This window comes from Hyla sarda, chromosome 12, assembly GCF_029499605.1.
Source record: "Hyla sarda isolate aHylSar1 chromosome 12, aHylSar1.hap1, whole genome shotgun sequence".
In the NCBI taxonomy this organism is placed as follows: domain Eukaryota; kingdom Metazoa; phylum Chordata; class Amphibia; order Anura; family Hylidae; genus Hyla; species Hyla sarda.
Genome location: NC_079200.1, coordinates 69,264,912 through 69,288,150, shown reverse-complemented (window position 1 = coordinate 69,288,150; position 23,239 = coordinate 69,264,912). Strand labels below are relative to the sequence as shown.

The 23,239-nt window shown below is 43.5% G+C and overlaps 1 protein-coding gene across 6 annotated transcripts in view; it reads right to left on the bottom strand.

Moving 5' to 3' along the window:
- Positions 1-5,045: 5,045 nt before the first annotated feature.
- NOL4L (nucleolar protein 4 like) overlaps positions 5,046-23,239 on the bottom strand; it is a 48,239-nt gene continuing 30,045 nt past the window's right edge. For all 6 annotated transcript variants that reach the window (XM_056549336.1, XM_056549337.1, XM_056549338.1 and 3 more), the window contains 3 exons: positions 22,737-22,859; positions 16,599-16,785; positions 5,046-8,513 (listed from right to left, as the gene is read on the bottom strand). In XM_056549336.1, the coding sequence (XP_056405311.1) occupies positions 8,320-8,513; positions 16,599-16,785; positions 22,737-22,859 (504 nt within the window). In that variant the 3' untranslated portion in view covers positions 5,046-8,319. The remainder of the gene's footprint in view (positions 8,514-16,598; positions 16,786-22,736; positions 22,860-23,239) is intronic.

Below are 23,239 nucleotides of genomic sequence, written 5' to 3'. Positions count from 1 at the left end.
TGCTCATATGCCAATGGAATTTTTGAGCGGAATTATGTTTTTTCACAACTCAACCCTTTTGTTAGACACATAAAATTATTCTTAAGATATATGGATGACCTCTTCATAGTGTGGGACAGCACTAAGGATAGATTTCAAGAATTTGTGATGTATCTAAATGATATAAACAACGTTAGCATGCGTTTTACTTCAGAATTTGGGGACCAAAGGTTGGAATTCCTAGATGCACTGGTCCAGGTTCAAGATGGTCAATTACAAACGTCTGGTTATAGAAAACCGATAGCAAAAAATGCTGTACTACTCTATGAATCGTCTCATCCTAGTCAAACAAAGGATAGTATCCCTTTTAGTTAATTTTTGAGAATAATACAGAGACCACTTTTCAGATACAGGCAGATGAGATTGAAAAACGTTTCCTAGAGAGGGGGTACCCCTATCAGGTAGTGAAGAAGGCCCACAATAAAGTTGAAGCTACTTCTCAGGCTTCTCTACCAAAAAAACACTCCAAAACATAAAAATATAGATAGGGCAGTGTTTTCTTTTAAAAATTCTCCTATGAATAATTGTATTAGAAAATCTATAATGAATAACTAGTTTATGATCCAACAGGACCCAGGTTTAAAGGGGTTCTCCGGTACTTAGACATCTTATCCCCTATCCAAAGGATAGGGGATAAGATGCCTGATTGCGGGAGTGCCGCCGCTGGGGACCCCCCGTGATCTTGCACGTGGCACCCCATTTATAATCAGTCCCCGTAGAGTGTTCACTCCGGGTCAGATTACTGTAGATCACGGGGCCGGCGGCGTGTCACGTCACGCTCCGCCCCTCAATGCAAGTCTATGGGAGTTATCAGGCCCCCTCCCGTAGGCTTGCATTGAGGGGCGGAGCGTGACGTCACACCCCGTCGGCCCTGTGGTCACCGGTAATCAGACCCGGAGCGAACACGCTTCGGGGACTGATTGCAAACGGGGTGCCGCGTGGCGGAGTACCCCTTTAACTTCATTGTCAGCAGCAGCCCCCCCCCTCCCCCCAGTAGTGACTTAAAAAAGAATAAAACCATAAGAGATCTAGACAGTGATATTGATAGTCGCCCCCGTGTGATCACCTGTAAACCCCTCTCACTAGATCTGTCCATATTCCCCGTTTTGTCTATATGTACTGTAAGAAAATAAAGAAGTAGCTGTCAACAGTATTGGAAGCGGTGAGTGCTCCATTATTCTTGTCTTTGCTGGATATATATCTGCTATCTGTTATAAAACGTGAAGTACCATCTGAATAGACAGCATACGCTAAGTACATGACAGGCTATATATGAGAAAAAAAACGCACCTTTGTGACTTACAAGAGCAGTAGTGCCAGGAGGTTCTTTTCTATGAGAGTGGCCTAATCCCATAGTCACTTTATGGCGCAGCGATAGCGAACCTTCCACACAGGTTTTTTTCTGGCATAGTTTTCGAGCCAAAGTCAGAAGTGGATGCAGTAAAAAGGAGAAGTATAAGTCCTTCCTTTATATGTCCTATTCCTTTTGAATACACTTCTGGCTTTGGCTCAAAAACTGCAGTGTCAGTATTCTGAAAAAACACCAGAAAAAAACCCAAGTGGTAATCTAGCCTGAGGGCGTTTCCTCAAAAGCTATGCAGGGGAAAAGTTGTGCCGAAGCTCCAATTAGATTGCTTTTATTCTCCAGAGGCTTTTTTTTTCTTTTTAATCTGACTGGTTGCTATGGGCAACTGGTCAATTTTTCCTCTGCACATGTTTTTTTTTTTTTGCCTTCCCAATTAGAGCAGACCGGCATGCTCAACATAACAATAAAACAGAATCTAGCACAGCTAGGACCATATAGTATTTAGGCCCACTATACTGCCCCCCCAGAGTATTTAGGCCCACTATAATGCTCCCCCAGAGTATTTAGGCCCACTATGCTGCCCCCCCAGAGTATTTAGGCCCACTATAATGCTCCCCCAGAGTATTTAGGCCCACTATATGGTCTCCTATATAGCATTAGGACCCTTAGAGTATTTATATTCCCATATAATTAGCACCCCATACTGTCCTCCATAAAGTAAAGGTACCTTATGTACTAAATAGGGGACAGCCTCAATACTATATGGAGGACAGTATGGGGGTGCTAATATATGGGACAGTATGAGACCTAAATACTGTATGGGGATCATAATATTGTATAGGGAACCTAAATACTCTATAGTGACAGCATGGGGAACCTGAATACTCTATTGGCAGGGGGAGCAACAGTATGGGGTTCCTCATACTAAATAGGGGACAGTATAGTGTGCCTAAATACTCTATAGGAACAGTATGAGGGACCTATACTGTCATCCATAAAGTATTAAACCCACTATATGGTCCCCTGTATAGTATTAGAACCTCCCCCATACAGTATTTTTAGGCCCTTATGCTGTTCCCTTCAATGTATTTAAGTCTTCTATATAATATTAGGACCTCCAAAGAATATATAATTCCCTCATGCTGTCCCCCATAGAGCAAAAGGGCCCCTCATACTGTTCTCAATATAGTATTTACAGAGGACAGTATGAGGTACCTAAATACTCCATTGGGGTCCTAATACTATATTGGGGACAGTATGAGGGATATAGTATTAGGATCCCATACAGTACTGACTCCCATATTGCAGGCAAACTGGAAAACAAACAGACCACCTCTACTTGTCCATGGTTTGCCACAGCTCCTCTTTTGAGCACCGTGTGGGCAGTATCATGAAGAGATGCTCTTCTGACAGGAAGCAAAGGCTGAGGTGACAGGACCGTGCCACCGGAAGCCACAGCAGCTTACGTGCACTCATTTGGAGATCTACAGGCGGCACTGAGCTATTTTATTGCATCAGTAAGAGCAAATGCCCTCCGTATAGTCCAGCCTGGTTTCCGGTCTGGACAGGTAAGGACCAGTTATTTTTGTTGGCTAATTAATTTAGGTCATAGTTTAAGTCAACAACACTTTTTGGTGACATAAAAAAAGTGGGACTAAGCTATGATGACTAAAACTAGACTAAAATGGTAGTTAGGCTTTTTAAGTGGGAAAAGTTTTAAGACCTTTACATACTTAAAGGGGTTCTCCATCCCTAGACATCTTATCTCCTATCCAAAGGATAGGTGATAAGATGTCTGAACACAGGGGTCCCGCCGTTGGGGACCCCTCATGATCTCTCCTGCAGCACCCACCTATCATCAGCTGCATGGAGCGGAGTTCGCTCAGTACCTAATGACTCACTATACAGGGGCCCGAGGATTGTGATGTCACTCCCCGCCTCCTCAATGCAAGTCTATGGGAGGGGCCGTGGCAGCCGTCACACCGCCTAGGGGACTACTTGCGAGGCGGACGGGGGGAACTTTATAAAATGTCCCCCAGGATGGTGATGATAGCGATTTTAGGGCATATATAATGCATTGGCAAGCGTTATATACTAAAATCTGCCGATTGGTTCCCTTTAAAAGGGTAGGGCCACAAGTGCCGCTATTTTGCTGTTGTGTATTTGCTGTTGCATATTTTCCTACCCATTGATGTCAACGGAAAGCAAAACCAGCTGCGTATATTGCTACGTATTTACTTAATTGGGTAGGGAAATACGCAGCAAAATACAGTACAAGTGACCCTACCCTAACAGCATATAAACAAATAAACCTTTTCTTACCTCCAGTGTTTCCTCGCTGTTTCTGGTGTCTCGTTCTGTTCCCCGGCTGCTATCCCCTTCATGTCAGAAATTGTGACGCCTGGATCCGGAGTGATGTCAGACTCTAGAGTGTCACACTGACCAATCACTGGCAGAAGTGAGACATCACTGCAGGAAGTAATTGGTTGAGGGGTAGGGGTTGACCCTGATGTTACAATTTCTGTTGGGAAGAGGTTTGCAGCTGGGGACTGGATTGAGACACTGGAGGAATGCTAGAAGTAGGAGAAGTTCTAACCCCCTCCTCCCATAGGATAGTCCTGTCAGTACCATAAGTAATAACAGGTTAAAGGGGTACTCCGATAAAAACCTTTTGTCTTTTAAATCAACTGGTGGCAGAAAGTTAAACATATTTGTAAATTACTTAATCTTAATCCTTCCAGTACTTATTAGCTGCTGAATGCTACAGAGGAAATTCCTTTCTTTTTGGAACACTGATGACATCACGAGCACAGTGCTCTCTGCTGACATCTCTGTCCATTTTAGCAACCATGCATAGCAGATGTATGCTAAGGGCAGCATGGTGGCTCAGTGGTTAGCACTGCTGCCTTGCAGTGCTGGGGGCTTGGGTTCAAATCCCACTAAGGACAACCATAAATAAAGCGTTATTATTATAATAGCGTCAGCAGGGAAAACTGTGCTTGTGATGTCATCAGAGAGCATTCCAAAAAAGAAAATAATTTCCTCTGTAGTATTCAGCAGCTAATAAGTACAGGAAGGATTAAGATTTTTTAATAGAAGTAATTTACAAATATGTTTAACTTTCTGCCACCAGTTGATTTAAAAGAAAAAAGGTTTTCACCGGAGTACCCCTTTAATAGTTATTTACTTTAGGAGTGTATCCTCAGTTTGTCTTATTTAAGCATTTTTCTAGAATTTGCATCTAACCCGTTAGTTGAATAAAATCTAAGTCTACAGTAGATCTAGTCGACTAAAACCAAATCAATTCATATTACTAAAATAGGACTAAAAACACAATCAAAATTTGCTGTCACAATTAGTAATGTTGAGGAACCCTGGTTTATAGCACATGCTCAGAAGCAGCATAGTGGACATTATAGAGCGGGGTAAGCTGTGAATGATAAAACACAAAGCACCGCTGCACCCACATTTCAACTCTTAGCACCACAACCTGCTGGGAGTTGTAGTTTTGCAGTATCTGAAAACCACAGATGTATCCTATGGCAACCAGTTAGTTTTTTTTGTATGTTACTCTCCAGAATCAGGTTACTCTGGGTGACTACAGTCAAACCTTTTAGTATATAGAATTCTGTGTGTACCTACCTCCGCCGTCCATCCGGTTTCACGTGTTGTGGCAGGAAACACGAGTCACATGCTCATTCTGAAAGTTGGGATACTTTATTATGCAGTGTTTGTAATTAGTCAGCCTTATACATTGAGTAAAAAGAAAGGTTTCCACTTGGTGGCGAGTCAGTGCACTTAGCCTGGATAATAATAATAAGGGTGGGGGATGGGTGGATATATCATAGACCGCACGGTGGTCTCTGTCCCGGACGGTGGGAATACATCACATTGTATGACAAATAAAAACATCCTACAAATCATTAAAACCACGCGAACCGTCAGTAACAATAAATAGCCTTGTCTTATATATTATATATCATAAGGTTTATTGAAATTTCTTATCTGCTTAAAAGAGGAGGTGGACAGCGGAAGCGGAAGCTTTAGGAGTGCAAAAGGAAAGATGGAGGTGCAAGGGGGATGACAGACGTGCAGGGTGTCGTGGCGCAAATAAATAAGCTGTGCATGTCTTTACCTGAGTTCTAGGGAATGGAGCAATTGGTAATAAACATTACTGCAGCATATCCCAGCCTGTAGCTGACGCTAAACTACAACTCCTATCATGCGGACTGATGTCAGGGCATTATGGAAGCAGTAAGTTTGCAAAAGTTGGACAGCTGCAGATTGGGGAAAACTGCCTTACTGCATGCGCAAGAGGGAGTGGCTTTAGTAAGCAGAAGAGCGCCCCCCGTAGGTGGTACTGCTCGTCTACAATGGGTCATCTGTACATGTAAACAGGACACTCACGTAGTCCAGAAATCATATTAAATTAAGTCAAATACACACAAACACGTTGGCTGCGGGAGGACATCACCAATCTAAAAGCACCACATAAAAAAAGACACAAATCCTTGTTCTGAAATAAGGAAAACAATTTTAAAAAAAATAAGAGGGAAAAAAAAAGACGTCTCTTAAAGAGACAGTGGCTTTGGGATATAAGGTCAGCAGAAAAAAGCTTGGTGCCAGGCAGATGTTTCTGGAAAGTGTCAAACCCACAGCGACCTCAGGGGGGGGGGCCCTCCTTTGCTACGGACAGCCCCATGACATTTAAGTTCATGCCAGACGGGAACGGGGGTTAATGATGGCCAGAACTATTAAAAACACGGATACAGAAAAAAACTAAAATGTGAGAGGAGCTGAAATGACACGGACCTGGAAGGATATTGGAGGGGAGGGAGGCGGTCGGGGGCTTGAGGTCAGAAGGAATCGGAAGTTCAGATTGAGTGTTGAGCCGGTTTTCTGCCTGAGTTTTGTGGATAAAATAGACACCGAATTTGCTACGTTCTGTGAAAGATTTTGGAAACCCATAGCAAAGCGGGAGAGGTCAGATGGTTAAGAATCACAAGGTGGGCTCCGTGTGGAGGAGACCAGAGTTACCTGAAATAAAGGAGGGGGAGGGGGGGTTCATAGCAGCAGGAAGCCAGAAGTAGTGTAGGAATGGTTTGGCTTCCCCGGGGGTGGAACAGTGTAAAACTATTCAGTTAAGAATGGTATGGTCCAAGGGACAAACAGTGTGGAATGTTATCAGCCAGTGTGAAACTGCTCTGTGCAGAATGGTATGGTCCAACATGTGGGGGTGTTGTGGCCTAATAAGGTGCACCTGATCATTATAATCCTGCCTGGAATTGTTTATGTTTTAACCGGATGTATAGTGCTGGGTTATCAACATACACTCCATGAGATGGGCTTAGTGCAATGCTGTGTATTTAGAGTGGTATGATCCAGTGAAAAAAAAAGTGCAGAAAGGTATAGACCTAAGGAAATAGAAAAATGCAGAATGGTTTGGTCCAACATAAAACCATGCAAGGGTATAATGGTATGATCCAGAGTAACCTACTGTGTGCAGAATGGGTCCAGTGAGAAAAGTAAGTGCAGAGTGGTACAGTCCAAAGGCAAAACCATGTGAGTGAAGAGCATTATGGTATGTTATGCTCTAAAGGTTTTTAGTAAAACATAACCAAACCAGAGGTACAGGGTTATTTCATAGTGTTACAGTGCAGTGACCTATGGATTGTCTATGTCCTCACTGGATGCATGTGGTTGCTAGGCAGTGCAGTAAACATGCTTTTCGCATGGCCTTGGTGCGTTGATAGGTGTCTGGAATGGTATGATCCAGTGGCATAAACGTAAAGAAGTGGTCTGCAATAAAAGCGTGGTCCAAAATAACTTAGTGCAAAATGTTATAGTCCAAACTAAAATTATTTAGTGCAGAAAGATCAGGTTCACAACAAAACCATGTGAGTGCGGAGTTATGGTCCAGTGAGAAAATAGTGGGAGTGCAAAATGGTATGATGCTTAGGGAAATGATTTGGGGTGCTGAATGGTATGTTCTGAAAGGAAATTAGGTATGTTGTAGTATAAGCCAAAGGCATACTTTGCGAGTGGAGAATATTAGGGTCTATAGAAAAACCAGTTAAATGCGGAATGGTATGGTCCAAAGGGATACCATAATTCCAGTGAAACACAACAAACTAGTTTAATGTTACAATGTGGGAGTGTGGTGACCCTACAGGGGTGAAGATGATTATTATGAACCTGCATGGGATTGTCTATGTCCTCACTGGGTACATGCGGGTGCTGGGCAGTGAACATGCGCTTCGTGGGATGGGCTGTGTTTGGAATGGTCCAGTGTATGTATGGCTTTGTCTTATAGGATGCTACCTGTGCGCAGAATGGTATGGTCCAATAGGTCACAATAGCGTGTCCCCAGCTGGAGCGTTTCTTCTGAGGTATGGTGGAATGGTAGAGCCCCAAACAGGAGACGGAGTGACCGTTCAGTGCTAAAGTCCATTAAAGCAGAGCCTTCACCTGCACAGATAAGAAGCAGCCAGTTGGTTATGCCAGTGTTCAGGCCAAGATAGCCCATCGCTTCCCTATAGTGACATCACTCAGACACTAGGTATGTGCTACCCCCACCTCAATGAGGTCACATGTTCTGAGGGAAGTGAGGTGGCTCGGGACTGGTTGAGCCAGCTACATGGCTCATCAATAGTGAATTAACAACTAGTCCATATGAACAAAAAACTAAACAAAAATATCTTCAGAAAAATAAATTACGAAAAAAAAGAAGAAATTCTGTTCTCAATAAATAGATGATTGTGGCACCCCCCATGCTGGATGGACAGGGGGTGCAACATAAAGGAAATCTCGTAGTGCAGAGACGACTTCCCTTCCCCGCGATTTCCCAGCAAAACAAAGTATATGGCTCCTGCTCCGGGAACAGGTTCAGTGTCTGTGACCGTCTGTGAGGCAGAGACGTCATGTCTCAGTCTGGAGAGTACGAGGTTGAGGCGCAGGTCAGCCCCGGGCACCCCTCAATTCTGCTGCAATATCAAGTTTTCCAGTTCATCCGCAGATCGCAACAGGAACGCGGCCGACTCCCGGTAACCAGCGATCAGCTGCCGCACAGCCCCAATCTCGGTAGGACTGAGTTGGGCACATGGCATTGCCCGGTTGGTGGCGTTGGTGCTACTTGAAGCCAAACCTTTCATGCTGAGGTCAGTGGGACCTGGTAAAGAAAAAGAAAAGCAGACATAATAGTTCTGATTTTTCTGCATGCAGCAATACCAAATAGGTTTATTTAAAAGGGGTATTCCAGGAATTTATTTTATTTGACTATGCCACATGGGCTGTAAAGTTAGTGTAGTTCATAATATGGTGTCTGTACCTGTGTGTGACGGTTTTCTCACAATTCTTATGTGATTTTCACTCCAATATTTATTTTTAACAGCATACAAAATGACTGTTGTCTCAGATTTTTCCCAGGTTGCAATGCGGCTGAGACCTTACTCACTAGTCAGCTGATGACAGGGAGCCTGTCTGCTTCAATGGGTGGAGCAATCGCTTGGTGGGAGAGAGATCAATCTGCAACTAATGCAACAGCTGTAAGCACCCTGATTGAAACCCACAGGTCTTTTGAATGGATGCAGCTCATTTATGTTTCAATGGGTGGGGTGGCTGATGTGTGGTAGGGAGGAAAATGGAATTATGGGATTTGTAGGCAAAAAAAGAAAACTCAAACAGGAAATACCAGTTCACAAAAAGCTAGCCACAGTATTATGATAATCTCACAACATAGTCATTTAGCCCCAAAGGGCAGATCCTTCCTAAGCACGTCCATTACTGTCTGCCAGGTACGTACTAAAATCAGCTTATGGTGGAGAACCCCTTTAACTCCTTAAGGACGTAGGGCGTACCTGTACGCCCTACGCCCGGTCCCAGTGTTTAAAACGGGGTCACGCCATGACCCCGCATCACACAGGGTCGGTCCCAGCTGCTAATCATAGCCGGGACCCTGGGCTAACAGCGCGCAGCATCGATTGTTGTGCCGCGCGCTATTAATTCTTCAGATGCGGCGATCAAAGTTGACCGCCGCGTCTGAAAATTAAAGTAAACGCTTCCCGGCAGCTCAGTCGGGCTGATCGGGACATCGCGATAAAATCGCGATGTTCCGATCAGCTGGGACGCAGGCGGAGGTCTCCTTACCTGACTCCGCGGTGTCTGATCGTCGATTGATTGCTCCAAGCCTGAGTTACAGGTTTGAGCAATCGAGCCCCTATCTGACTGATCCATGCAAAGCTATGGCTTTGCAGGGATCAGCATTAGAGATGAGCGAACTTACAGTAAATTCGATTCGTCACGAACTTCTCGGCTCGGCAGTTGATGTCTTATCCTGCGTAAATTAGTTCAGCCTTCAGGTGCTCCGGTGGGCTGGAAAAGGTGGATACATTCCTAGGAAAGAGTCTCCTAGGACTGTATCCACCTTTTCCAGCCCACCGGAGCACCTGAAAGCTGAACTCATTTATGCAGGAAAAGTCATCAACTGCCGAGCCGAGAAGTTTGTGACGAATCAAATTTACTGTAAGTTCGCTCATCTCTAATCAGCATAGGAGATCAGTGTGTGCAGTGCTATGGGAGGTATAGCACTATAGCACTGCAAAAAAAAAAAGTGAAAATTTTTTTTTTTTAACAAAGGTCATTAAACCCCTTCCCTAATAAAAGTTTGAATCACTCCCCTTTTCCCATAAAAAAAAAACTGTGTAAATAAAAATAAACACATCGCCGCATGTGAAAATGTCAAAACTATAAAAAATATATAATTAATTAAATCACACGGTCGATGGCGTGCGCACAAAAAAATTCCAAAGTCCAAAATAGTGTCTTTTTGGTCACTTTTTATATCATGAAAAAATGAATAAAAAGTGATAAAGTCCAATCAATACAAAAATGGTACCGATATAAACTTCAGAACACGGCGCAAAAAATGAGTCCCCATACCGGCCCATACGCGGAAAAATAAAAAAGTTATAGGGGTTAGAAGATGAGAATATTTAACATATAAATTTTCCTGCATGTAGTTATGATTTTTTCCAGAAGTACGACAATATCCAACCTATATAAGTAGGGGATCATTTTAATCGTATGGACCTACAGAATAATGATAAGGTGTCATTTTTACTGAAAAATGCACTGCGTAGAAACGGAAGCCCCAAACAGTTACAAAATGAAATTTGTTCTTCAATTTTGTCGCACAATGAATTTTTTTTCCATTTCGCCGTGGATTTTTTGGTAAAATGACTAATGTCACTGCAAAGTAGAATTGGTGGTGCAAAAAATAAGCCATCATATAAAATTTTATGTGCATAATTGAAAGGGATATGATTTTTAGAAGGTGATGAGGAAAAAATGAAAATGCAAAAATGGAAAAACCCTGCATCCTTAAGGGGTTAATTGTTCTATATAGATTTGTTTTTATTTGTAAAACAGAGAGTGAGGCTATATTCACACGAATTATACGAATTCTGCATCAAATTAAAGGAAATCTGTCATCAGTCTCAGCTGCACTAACCTGTTGGTACAGACAGGTAGTGCAGGTGACACTGATGACAACGGTACTTACCTTGTCCTGTTCCGTGCAGCCGTTCTTCGGTAACCTTCTCCAGTATCTTCAGCTCTGGGCCTGACTTGGATCATGGGCGGAGCTTAGGACGTCACTGCTGCTGTTCTCCAGCAAGTGGGACCCAGCAGAGAACAGCAGCAGTGATGTCACTAAGCTCCGCCCATGATCCAAGCTGGGCCCAGAGCTGACGATACCGGAGAAAATTACCAGAGAACAACTGCACGGAATAGGACAAAGTAAGTACCGTTGTCATCAGTGTCACCTGCACTACCTGTCTGTACCAACAGGTTAGTGCAGCTGACACTGATGACAGATTTCCTTTAACCCCTTAAGGGCCCAGCCCATTTTCACCTTAAGGACAGAGCATTTTTTTGCACATCTGACCACTGTCACTTTAATCCCTTAAGGACCGGGGGGGTTTCCGTTTTTGCATTTTTGTTTTTTGCTCCTCGCCTTTAAAAAATCATAACTCTTTCAATTTTGCACCTAAAAATCCATATGAGGGCTTATTTTTTGCGCCACCAATTCTACTTTGTAACGACGTCAGTCATTTTGCCCACAAAATCTACGGTGAAACGGAAAAAAAAAATCATTGTGCGACAAAATTGAAAAAAAATACGCCGTTTTGTAACTTTTGGGGGCTTCCGTTTCTACGTAGTACATTTTTCGGTAAAAATGACACCTTATCATTATTCTGTAGGTCCATATGATTAAAATGATACCCTACTTATATAGATTTGATTTTGTCGTACTTCTGGAAAAAATCATAACTACATGCAGGAAAATTAATACGTTTAAAATTGTCATCTTCTGACCCCTATAACTTTTTTATTTTTCCGTGTATGGGGCGGTATGAGGGCTCATTTCCGCACGCGGTGATACCATATATGTTTATTTTTATTTACACTGTTTTTTTTTTTTGTTATTGGAAAAGGGGGGTGATTCAAACTTTTAATAGGGGAGGAGTTAAATGATCTTTATTCACTTTTTTTTTGCAGTGTTATAGGTCCCATAGGGACCTATAACACTGCACACACTGATCTTCATCATTGATCACTGGTTGCTCATAGGAAACCATTGATCAACGATTCTGCCGCATGACTGCTCATGTCTGGATCTCAGGCACTGAGCAGTCATTCGGCGATCGGACAGCGAGGAGGCAGGTAGGGGCCCTCCCGCTGTCCTGTCAGCGATTAGCTGCGGCTATCCCGAACAGCCGACTGAGCTAGCCGGCAACTTTCACTTTTAGCAACTCTGGGATGCTTTTACTTATGAATTTGATTCCGAGATGCTTGAAAGGAAAATAGACATTCCAAATAAATTTTATATTGATTCACATGTACAATGGCCCAGATTTATCAAACTGGTTGGAAAAATCCCTCCACTTTTTCTCTCACACAATCACAGCTCAGCTAATGAGCTCTGGTAAAGTGAAACCTGAGCTGTGATTGGTTGCTGTGGGAAAATCACTTCACTTTTTCTCACACAGGTTTGATAAATCTGGGCCAATATTTCTACTTTATGTTTCCATCATAAATTTGACAAGTTTTTAACTTTTGGAAGACATCAGAGGGCTTCAAAGTTCAGCAGCAATATTCAAAATTTCTATGAAATTTTCAAAATCGGAATCTTTCAGGGATCAGTTCAATTTTTAAGTGGATTGGAAGGGCCTTCATATTGGAAATACCCCATAAATGACCCCATTATAAAAACTGCACCCCTCAAAGTAATCAAAATGACATTCAGAAAGTGTGTTAACCCTTTAGGTGTTTCACAGGAATAGCAGCAAAGTGAGGGAGAAAATTCTAAATCTTCATTTTTTACACACGCATGTTCTTGTAGACCCAGTTTTTGAATTTTTACAAGGGGTAAAAGGAGAAAAAGCTCCCCAAAATTTGTAACCCAATTTCTTTTGAGTAAGGAAATACCTCATATGTGTATGTAAAGTGCTCTGTGGGTGCACTAGAGGGCTCAGAAGGGAAGGAGCAACAATGGCATTTTGAAGAGTGAGTTTTTCTGAAATGGTTTTTGGGGGGCATGTCACATTTAGGAAGCCCCTGTGGTGCCAGAACAGCAAAAAAAACAAAAACACATGGCATACTATTTTGGAAACTTCACCCCTCAAGGCTCGTAACAAGGAGTACAGTGAGCCTTAACACCCCACAGCTGTTAGACAACTTTTCGTTAGTCGGATGTGTAAATGAACTCCCCCCTCCCCCAAATTTACCATTTTTACAAGGGGTAATAGGAAAAAATGCCCCCCAAAATTTGTAACCCCACGTCTTCTGAGTATGGAAATACCCCATGTTAGGATGTAAAATGCTCTGCAGGCGAACTACAATGCTCAGAAGAGAAGGAGTCACATTTGGCTTTTGGAAAGCAAATTTTGCTAAAATGGTTTTTGGGGGCATGTCACATTTAGGAAGCCCCTATGGTGCTAGAACGGAAAAAAAAACACATGGGATACTATTTTGGAAACAACACCCCTCAAGGAATGCAACAAGGGGTACAGAGAGCCTTAAAGGGGTATTCCAGGCCAAAATTTATATATATATATATATATATATATATATATATCAACTGGCTCCGGAAAGTTAAACAGATTTGTAAATTACTTCTATTAAAAAATCTTAATCCTTTCAATAGTTATTAGCTTCTGAAGTTTTCTGTCTAACTGCTCAATGATGATGTCACGTCCCGGGACGCGAGTCATCAGAAAGCAGTTAGACAGCAAAAAAACAACTCAACTTCAGAAGCTAATAACTATTGCAAGGATTAAGATTTTTTTATCGAAGTAATTTGCAAATCTGTTTAACTTTCCGGAGCCAGTTGATATATATAAAAAAAAGTTTTGGCCTGGAATACCCCTTTAACACCCCACATGTGATTGACGACAAGTTGGATGTGTAAATGAAATGAAATTCTTTCTCCAAAACCAATTGAGCTTTTGGAGAGAGAATATGTTTGGAATGGAAGTCGGGGGCCATGTGCGTTTACAAAGCCCCCCGCGGTGCCAGAACAGCGACCCCCCCCCCCCAATGTGTGACCCCATTATGGAAACTACACCCCCTCACAGAATTTAATAAGGCGTGCAGTGAGCATTCACACCCCACTGGCGTTTGACAGATCTTTGGAACAGTAGGCTGTGCAAATGAAAAATTACATTTTTCATTTTCACAGACCACTGTTCAAAAAATCTGTCAGATACCTGTGGGGTGGAAATACTTACTGTACACCTTTTAAAATTACGTGAGGGGTGTAGTTTCCAAAATGGGGTCACATGTGGGGGGGGTGCATCGTTCTGGAAACATGGGGGCTTTGTAAACACAAGTGGCCTTCAATTCCGGACACATTTTCTCTCCAAAAGCCCAATGCCGCTCCTCAAATTTTGGGGGGCTTTTCCCCCCCCTATTTTCCCTTGTGAAAATGAAAAATTTTGGGTAACACCAGCATTTTAGTTAAAAAAAAATGTTTTCTTGTCTTCATATCCAACTTTAACAAAAATTCGTCAAACACCTGTGGGGTGTTATGGCTCACTATACCCCCTTGTTACGTTCCGTGAGGGGTGTAGTTTCCAAAATGGGGTCACATGTGGGTATTTATTTTTTTGCGTCAGAACCACTGTAAAATCAGCCACCTCTCACTCTTGAGCCATGTTGTGCACCCGCAGAGCATTTTACGCCCACATGTGGGGTATTTCCGTATTTCCCTTTTACCTGGGGGCAACAGCAGCATGTTAGTGTAAATTTTTTTTATTTTTTTACACTAACAGGCTGGTGTAGTCCACAAATTTTCATAAGGGGTAAAAGGAGAAAAAGCCCCCCCAAAATTTGCAACGCAATTGCTCCCGAGTACGGAAATACCCCATACGTGGCCCTAAACAGTTTCCTTGAAATACGACAGGGCTCCGAAGTGAGAGAGCACCACCATGCACATTTAAGGACTACATTAAGGATTGCATAGGGGGTGGACATAGGGGTATTCTACGCCAGTGATTCCCAAACTGGGTGCCTCCAGCTGTTGCTAAACTCCCAGCATGTCTGAACAGTCAATGGCTGTCCGGAAATGCTGGGAGTTGTTGTTTTGCAAAAGCTGAAGGCTCCGTTTAGGAAACACTAAACGCTTTACATTTTTATTGGGGGGGGGGGGGGAAGGGGATGTATATGTAGTGTTTTACCCTTTATTTTGTGTAGTGTAGTGTTTTTAGGGTACATTCACTAAGGCGGGGGTTTACGGTGAGTTCCCTGCTAGGAGTTTGCGGTGCGGCGCAAACTTGAAGCAGGAAACTCACTGTATACTCCTGCCCGTGTGATTGTACCCTGAACGCTCTGTTTGCATGCGTGTACATTGATACTAAAGCCTCGCTACTCCCGACTTCCGGGTGTAGCAAGGGACCGGTGCATGCGCAGTGGCACTGCACAGAGCCAGCGCAGAGCTCTCACGTCATCAGGACGTCAGAGCTGTGTAAAATCTTTATGCGCATGGGCTCTGCAAACAGAGCACTGCACTTAGGGCAGATGTGACTCCACGTCACTAAGATGTGGAGTTGAAGATAATGAATATTCAAACAACGGGGGTGGGCATAGAAACTTCAGTGTGGGAGGCCGAAGCAGACGGACGGGCATAGGTCCCGCCTTGAAAGTGCTAATCATACACTGAAGAAAGGAACTTTACAGGGGCATAACTCAGCGGCTGATGGACCAAAAAAGTATGTGACCCCTGTACGAACTCCTGTTCACCTACACTATAACCAAGTGTATTGGGTTTAGTGTGGGTGAACTTGCTGACAGTTTTCCTTAAAAGCTCAATAGACTTTAATGGGATTCCGCACTCCCATTCAAACTTTAGAATTTCCGCATGGATTCCGCACAGACTCTGCAAGACTACAACTCCCAACATGTGCTCACTGTTATTTTTTACTTTAGGACATCTCCTTGTAAGTTTCCTACTCTGCGACTTTTTGTGCGATTCCTTTTGAATCCACTTCTGGCTTTTGAATCCACTTCTGGCTGTAAAAAACTACAGTGGCTGTATTCCAAAAAACGCCAGGAAAAAACCCTGTGTGGTAACCTAGCCTAGATGAAAAAAGTACCAAACACCTAAAAAGGTTGATTTTTGGTCACATCATACATAAAAAAAAAAAAGATAAAAAGTGATCAAGAAGTTTCATCAAAACAAAAGTTGTGCTGATAAAAAATACAGATCACGGTGCAAAAAATGAGTCCTCATACATCCCTGTATATGGAAATATAAAAGTTATAGTCAAAAGTGGTACACTAAAAAGAAAAACTATATAAATTGTTTATCATTTTAGTCGCATCTACAGAATAAAAGGAACGTGTCATTTTTACCATACGGTGCACTGCATAACAACACACACACTAAATATATTTTTTTGTTTCACCATGCATTTTATGGTGAAATAAAAAAAACGTCATTACAAAGCACAATTGGTTGCACACAAAACAAGGCCATAACACGCTGTGTCCTAACATATTTCTATTAGGGCGATAGGATCCTCCAAAATGGCCAATTGGTAAGATCAAGAAGTAAACCTTAGATAGATTTGGCTCCTGAGAATCATGTGACCCCTGTTGACTATTAGCCTTAACCTTATATTTGACTATTATCTTGCCCCTCATTGAGTGTTTTTCCCACATTCAACAAAATCCACTGTCCCTTTAAAAATCTCACCATTACTGTGGTTTCCAGTTTGCAATGAGGTCGGTGCCGGCACGGTGCTTCCGATGGAGCCATACCCACGGTAGGCGTAGTGGAGGCTGCCATTCATGGAGACAGGATCCTGGTTGTAGGTGCCTGTTGGCAGTGAGTACGAGGACTGGGTGAGTCCAGAGGGCTTATCTAGTGGGGTGTTCTCTTCCTGCCCAAGAAACAGAAACACAGAATAACCGATGATCACAGGGCTCCAGACTGTAACTACACTGGTGACCAATGAGTGCAGCCGAAACTAAAACAGGGGCCAAATAGCTGCCCATGGTGCTCCAGCACCCTCCAAATGACCCAGCCAATGATTAGGCCGTCAGGTTTCACATGCAGTATGTGGATGTCCTGGGTTCTCCCAGTCAAATACATGCAAAGGTGAAATATGACTTGTGATATGGGAGAAAAAAAATAAGTTTCCCTCCTCAAATGCGGCACTCAATAGAGTATACAGTCCCTAAGACAATGTTTCCCAACCAGGGTGCCTCCAGTTGATGAAAAACAAACTCCCAGCATGCCTTCGGCTGTCCGGGCATGCTGGGAGTTTTAGTTTTGCAACAGCTGGAGGCACCCTGGTTGGGAAACACTGCCCTAAGATTGGGGTCTCTGTCTCTAGTTTCCTGCAGAAATGATGGGTGGTGCTCGGGCAACCTGTACAAGATGTTATAAAACAAATACAAACCTCTTAGCACCCCCTATAGGTTGCTGCAGGGGGATCAGGTGTAATCCAGCAACATTAGAAGAGTGTATGTATACAGTCATGGCTGTAAATGTTGGCACCCCTGAAATTTTTTTCTAGAAAATGAAGTATTTCTCACAGAAAAGGATTGCAGTAACACATGTTTTGCTATACACATGTTTATTCCCTTTGTGTGTATTGGAACTAAACCAAAAAAGGGAGGAAAAAAGTAAATTAGACATAATGTCACACCAAACTCCAAAAATGGGCTGGACAAAATTATTGGCACTCTTAACTTAATATTTGGTTCCATACCATTTGGTAAAAATAACAAACCAGGGGCTTCCTATAACCATCAATAAGCTTCTTACACCTCTTAGTCGGAATGTTGGACCACTCTTCCTTTGCCAACTGCTCCAGGTCTCTTATTGGAAGGCGCCTTTTCCCAACAGCAATTTTAAGATCTCTCCACAGGTGTTCAATGGGATTTAGATCTGGACTCATTTCTGGCCACTTCAGAACTCTCCAGCACTTTGTTGCCATCCATTTCTGGGTGCTTTTTGACGTATGTTTGAGGTCATTGCCCTGCTGGAAGACCCAAGATCTTGTACGCAAACCCAGCTTTCTGACACTGGCCTGTACAGTGCGACCCAAAATCCATTGGTAATCCTTAGATTTCATGATGCCTTGAACACATTTAAGGCACCCAGTGCCAGAGGCAGCAGAACAACCCCAAAACATCATTGACCCTCCACCATATTTCACTGTAGGTTCTGTGTTCTTTTCTTTGTAGGCCTCATTCTGTTTTCAGTAAACAGTAGAATGATGTGCTCTATCTTGGTCTCAACTGTCCACAAGACGTTTTCCCAGAAGGATTTTGGCTTACTCAAGTTCATTTTGGCAAAATGTAGTCTTGCTTTTTTATGTTTCTATGTCAGCAGTGGGGTCCTCCTGGGTCTCCTGCCATAGCGTTTCATTTCATTTAAATCTCGACGGATAGTTTGCGCTTACACGGATGCTCCCTGAGCCTGCAGGACAGCTTGAATATCTTTGGAACTTGTTTGGGGCTGCTTATCCACCATCCGGACTATCCTGCATTGACACCTTTCATCAATTTTTCTCTTCTGTCCACGCACAGGGAGATTAGCTACAGTGCCATGGGTTGCAGACTTCTTGATAATGTTGCACACTGTGGACAAAGGCAAATCTAGATCTCTGGAGATGGACTTGTAACCTTGAGATTGTTGATATTTTTCCACAATTTTGGTTCTCAAGTCCTCAGACAGTTCTCTTCTCCTCTTTGTGTTGTCAATGCAAAGACTACGTGAACTTTTCTCCTTTTTATCTGCTTTCATGTGTTATTTTATTATTGCCCAAACCTGTTTCTAGCCCCTGGTGAGTTTAAAGGAGCATCACATGCTTGAAACAACCTTATATTTCTATTATTTTGAAAGGGTGCCAATGATTTTGTCTAGCCCATTTTTGGAGTTTGGTGTGACATTATGTCCAATTTGCTTTTTTCCCTCCTTTTTTGGTTTAGTTCCAATACACACAAAGGGAATAAACATGTGTATAGCAAAACATGTGTTACTGCAATCCTTTTCTGTGAGAAATACTTAATTTTCTTGAAAAATTTCAGTGGTGCCAACATTTACGGACATGACTGTATGTAGGCAAGTTGGTACATAGGTTGGTGCATGTGTATGTTGACTATGTACCGTATATACTCGAGTATTATACTCGGCTTATACTCGAGTGTCCCTGTGCATCGTCGTCGAGGCAACGTCATTATTCCGGGGCTGGGCGCGAAGCGTGGAGAAGAGGCCCACCCGGTGAAGATGGACAGCCCGGAACGACTATCCCTCCCCACCGGACGGTCCTGCAGCACAGATGGCCCGGACCAGCTCACCCGAACATCCCGCCGAGCGGAGGAGAGTACAAAACTAAAGGGGGAAGGGGGGCTGGATGATGACGAAGGCCCGGGCAGTGGTCTTCAACCTGCGGACCTCCAGATGTTTCAAAACTACAACTCCCAGCATGCCTGGACAGCCGATGGCTGTCCGGGCATGCTGGAAGTTGTAGTTTTTAAACATCTGGAGGGTCGCAGGTTGAAGACCACTGTTAAATCAGACATTGACAAGCGGTGATGATGAAGGGGGTGGTGTGGGATGATGACAGGGTAATGATGAAGGGGGGGGATGATGACAGGGTAATGATGAAGGGGGGGGGATGATGACAGGGTAATGATGAAGGGGGGGGGATGATGACAGGGTAATGATGAAGGGGGGGATGATGACAGGGTAATGATGAAGGGGGGGGGATGATGACAGGGTAATGATGAAGGGGGGGGATGATGACAGGGTAATGATGAAGGGGGGGGATGATGACAGGGTAATGATGAAGGGGGGGGATGATGACAGGGTAATGATGAAGGGGGGATGATGACAGGGTAATGATGAAGGGAGGGATGATGACAGGGTAATGATGAAGGGGGGATGATGACAGGGTAATGATGAAGGGGGATTGATGACAGGGTAATGATGAAGAGGGGGGGATGATGACAGGTGATGATGATGAAGGGGGGATGATGACAGGGTGATGATGATGAGGGTGTTAATGACGGGGGTCTGGATGATGACAGGGGGGATGATGTATTTCCCACCCTAGGCTTATAGTCGAGTCAATAACTTTTCCTGGGTTTTTGGGGTGAAATTAGGGGCCTCGGTTTATATTCGGGTCGGCTCATACTCGAGTATATACGGTATGTCTATGTAATTGAATATGTGTATATGTATATCTAACTATATGTAGTTACATGTGTGTGTATACACATATAGGGGGAAATTTATCAATGCTGGTGTAGGTAGAAGTTTTTTGTAGATCGTTTTGGTTGGTCTAAATTTGGTGCAATTGCACCAAGTTTACCATACTTGCGCAAGGCACATGATAAATTTTGTGCAAAGTTCTAAATCTCCACACAGTTCTATTTGTACACCTGATTTACACCTCACAGGAAAACTGGACACAGGGATTTTGTTCTATTGCTTTGAGGCCAGGATTCCATTGAGGTTTTTTGTCCACCAGCAAAAACGCCAGAAAAACTGTCACAGCTTTTTCCTGTGTTTTGCGTTTTTGCTGGTGTGTAGAAACAGTCATTTTTGTACTGCCTTCAGAGTACCACTCCATGGGTCAGATGCAGAGCGCCCGGTCCACAGAGTGTAAGGAGATAAGGAGTGATGTATAGCATATACATATACAGGGTGCAGAGCATCACTACTTACCTCCACCAGCTGTATAGTTTACAGGGGTGCATAGTGTACCCATGTATACTATACAGGAGCCCAGCAAGGCAAGAGTTAACCCACGCTGCTGATGAGCAGTTCTGGGTCAAGTCTTTGTGCGCCATCCTGTATATACAGCTGTCTATAGATGACTGTATATACAGGATAGAGTAGGCACATGTCAACAACTGGAGGCTCCCTGTTTAGGAACACCCCAGGGGAGAGCGCGAGAAATGTACTAACTTTTTTTAAAGTTTTTTTTCTTTTCTTCTCATTTCAGATACATGAATATGGAGGACTACGTCAGATTCGGTGTATTGCGAAGATGGCCAGCGTTTTTTTAATTTCAATATAAAACAAGGGCTGTGGGGGAGTGTTTTTTTTTTATAATTTTTTTTCATTGTCATGTTTTTTATAATTGAATTTTCAGGCTTAGTAATGGATTCTGTGTACAAGACGGCTTCCACTACTAAAGCGTGGCTTAGCGTTAGACCCAAAATCAGCTAGCGCTAACCCCCAATTATTACCCCGGTACCCACCGCCACAGGGGTACCAACAGGCTCGGAGTGTCAAAATGGCACTCCTGGGCCTAGGCGGCAACAGGCTGGCGTTATTTAGGCTGTGGAGGGCCAGTAACAATGGTCCTCGCCTACCCTGGTAGTGTCAGGCTGTTGCTGCTTGGTTGGTATCTGGCTGATACTGAAAATAAACACATGTTTTTTAATTTATTAATAATATAAACATTTTAAAAAGCATTTCATTCTCAGCCAGATACCAACCAAGCATCAACAGCCTGACATTTCCTCGTTAACCATTTTAGTGAAATTAATAAAACCCTGGTCATCGTCACAGTCCACCGAATCTGACATAATCCTCTGCATTCACATATTTGAAAAGAAAAACAAGAAATATGGGTTAGTACATATTTTGTGCTCATAATGCAGCGTGTTCCTAAACAGGGAGCCTCCAATTGTTGCAAAACTACAACTCCCATCATGGGGGGGGGGGGGGGGGCTGTAGTTAAGAAACAGCTGGAGTCTCCCTGTTTGGGAACACACTGCCAGAAAGGCTTTGTTCCCATTATGCAAAACGCATAATGAGAACAGAGCCATACTTACCACCCTGGCTTCAGGCCTGGACGGTGTAGCTCCGCCCAATAATGTCATCACTAGGGGGAGGAGCAGTAAAGGTCAGAGGGGGTCTCAGGAGTGAGAGTCCCTTTTGATCTGTCCCTCTACCCTTGGACTCCTACTCCCATCATGGGACCAAGTCTGTCCGATGATGGGAGCAGTTTAAGTAGCGCAGCACTGAGGGATGGCACTTGCACATCCCCCGGCTGCGGGACTCTTTTTGGACAGTTGGGACTACTACTCCCATTATGGACAGACTCCGTCCATGATGGGAGTTATAGTCCAGAGGCTGAGGGGCAGATCGCAGCAGGTCATTCTTCTGAGACGTGTGATCCGCATTTATTAAGTTAACAAGCCGGCGGCACACGCGCCTCCACTGCGCTCCCGGTCAGCTCCTGTATACAGCTCTCACAATTCATAATCCCGCCCCTGGGAGATGGGAGCTCTGAATGGTGAATAACTATTGACCAATCAGAGCTCCCGTCGGCAGGGATTATGAATTATGTGAGCTGTATACAGGAGCCGACTGGGAGCGCAATGGAGCCACATGTGCCGCCGGCTTGTACAGTTAAATGCGGATTGCAGCGGGTCTCTGAAGAATGACCTGTTGTGATCTGCCCCTCAGCCCCTGGACTATAACTCCCATCATGGACAGAATCTATCCATGATGGGAGTAGTAGTCCTAACTGTCCCAAAAGAGTCCTGCAGCCAGGGGATATGCAAGTGCCGTCTCTCAGCACTGCGGTACTACAACGACTCCCATCATGGGACAGACTCTGTCCCATGATGGGAGTAGTTGTAGTTTAGCAGTGTTTAGGGACGGCTCCTGCATCCCCCGGCTGTCTCGTCTTTTTAGCTTTATCAAAAAAGACGCAAAATAACTCCCTGCACAAAAATCTGCGCTACATATAGAAATGAAAAAGCTTCTACCAGTAATGATAAATTCCTCCCATACTACATATATTGTGTATATTATTGTATGTGTGGGTATGTGACTACAATTACATTAACCAAGACCTACCTGAGCTGTCTGGTAGATCTCCAGTCTCATCCTTTTGGCCGCATTCCGGGACTCACTCTCGCAGGCAGCGGCCAGGATATTTTCCGCCATAGCTGAGGTCAGGTGAGGAGGAGTTGGCCTAGCCTGAAACAAAGGGAGGGGGGGCAAATATTATACTGATGCCATGATATGCACACACAATTGTCATGACAGTGCAGGTTATGTGACTTTTGGGTTATCAGATGCCCAGACGTCAGCTGTATCCCCCACATTATATGATCACAATATGCAGCTTCTTGTGGTATTGCCATCCTGCTGTAATGAAGAGTTATTACGGTATCCTACAAACTCAAATAGATTTTGCCTTTCAGTTTTTGGTACCTCTGCTTGCTATTAACAAATTTGCTTTCATCCAAACAATATATAGATATACAGTCAGTATTGCAGATTGTTATAATGTACTGCAGATGTATTAGTTTTCCTGGGTTCAGCTTACAGAGTTATGCCTACTACGGAAGCAAAAC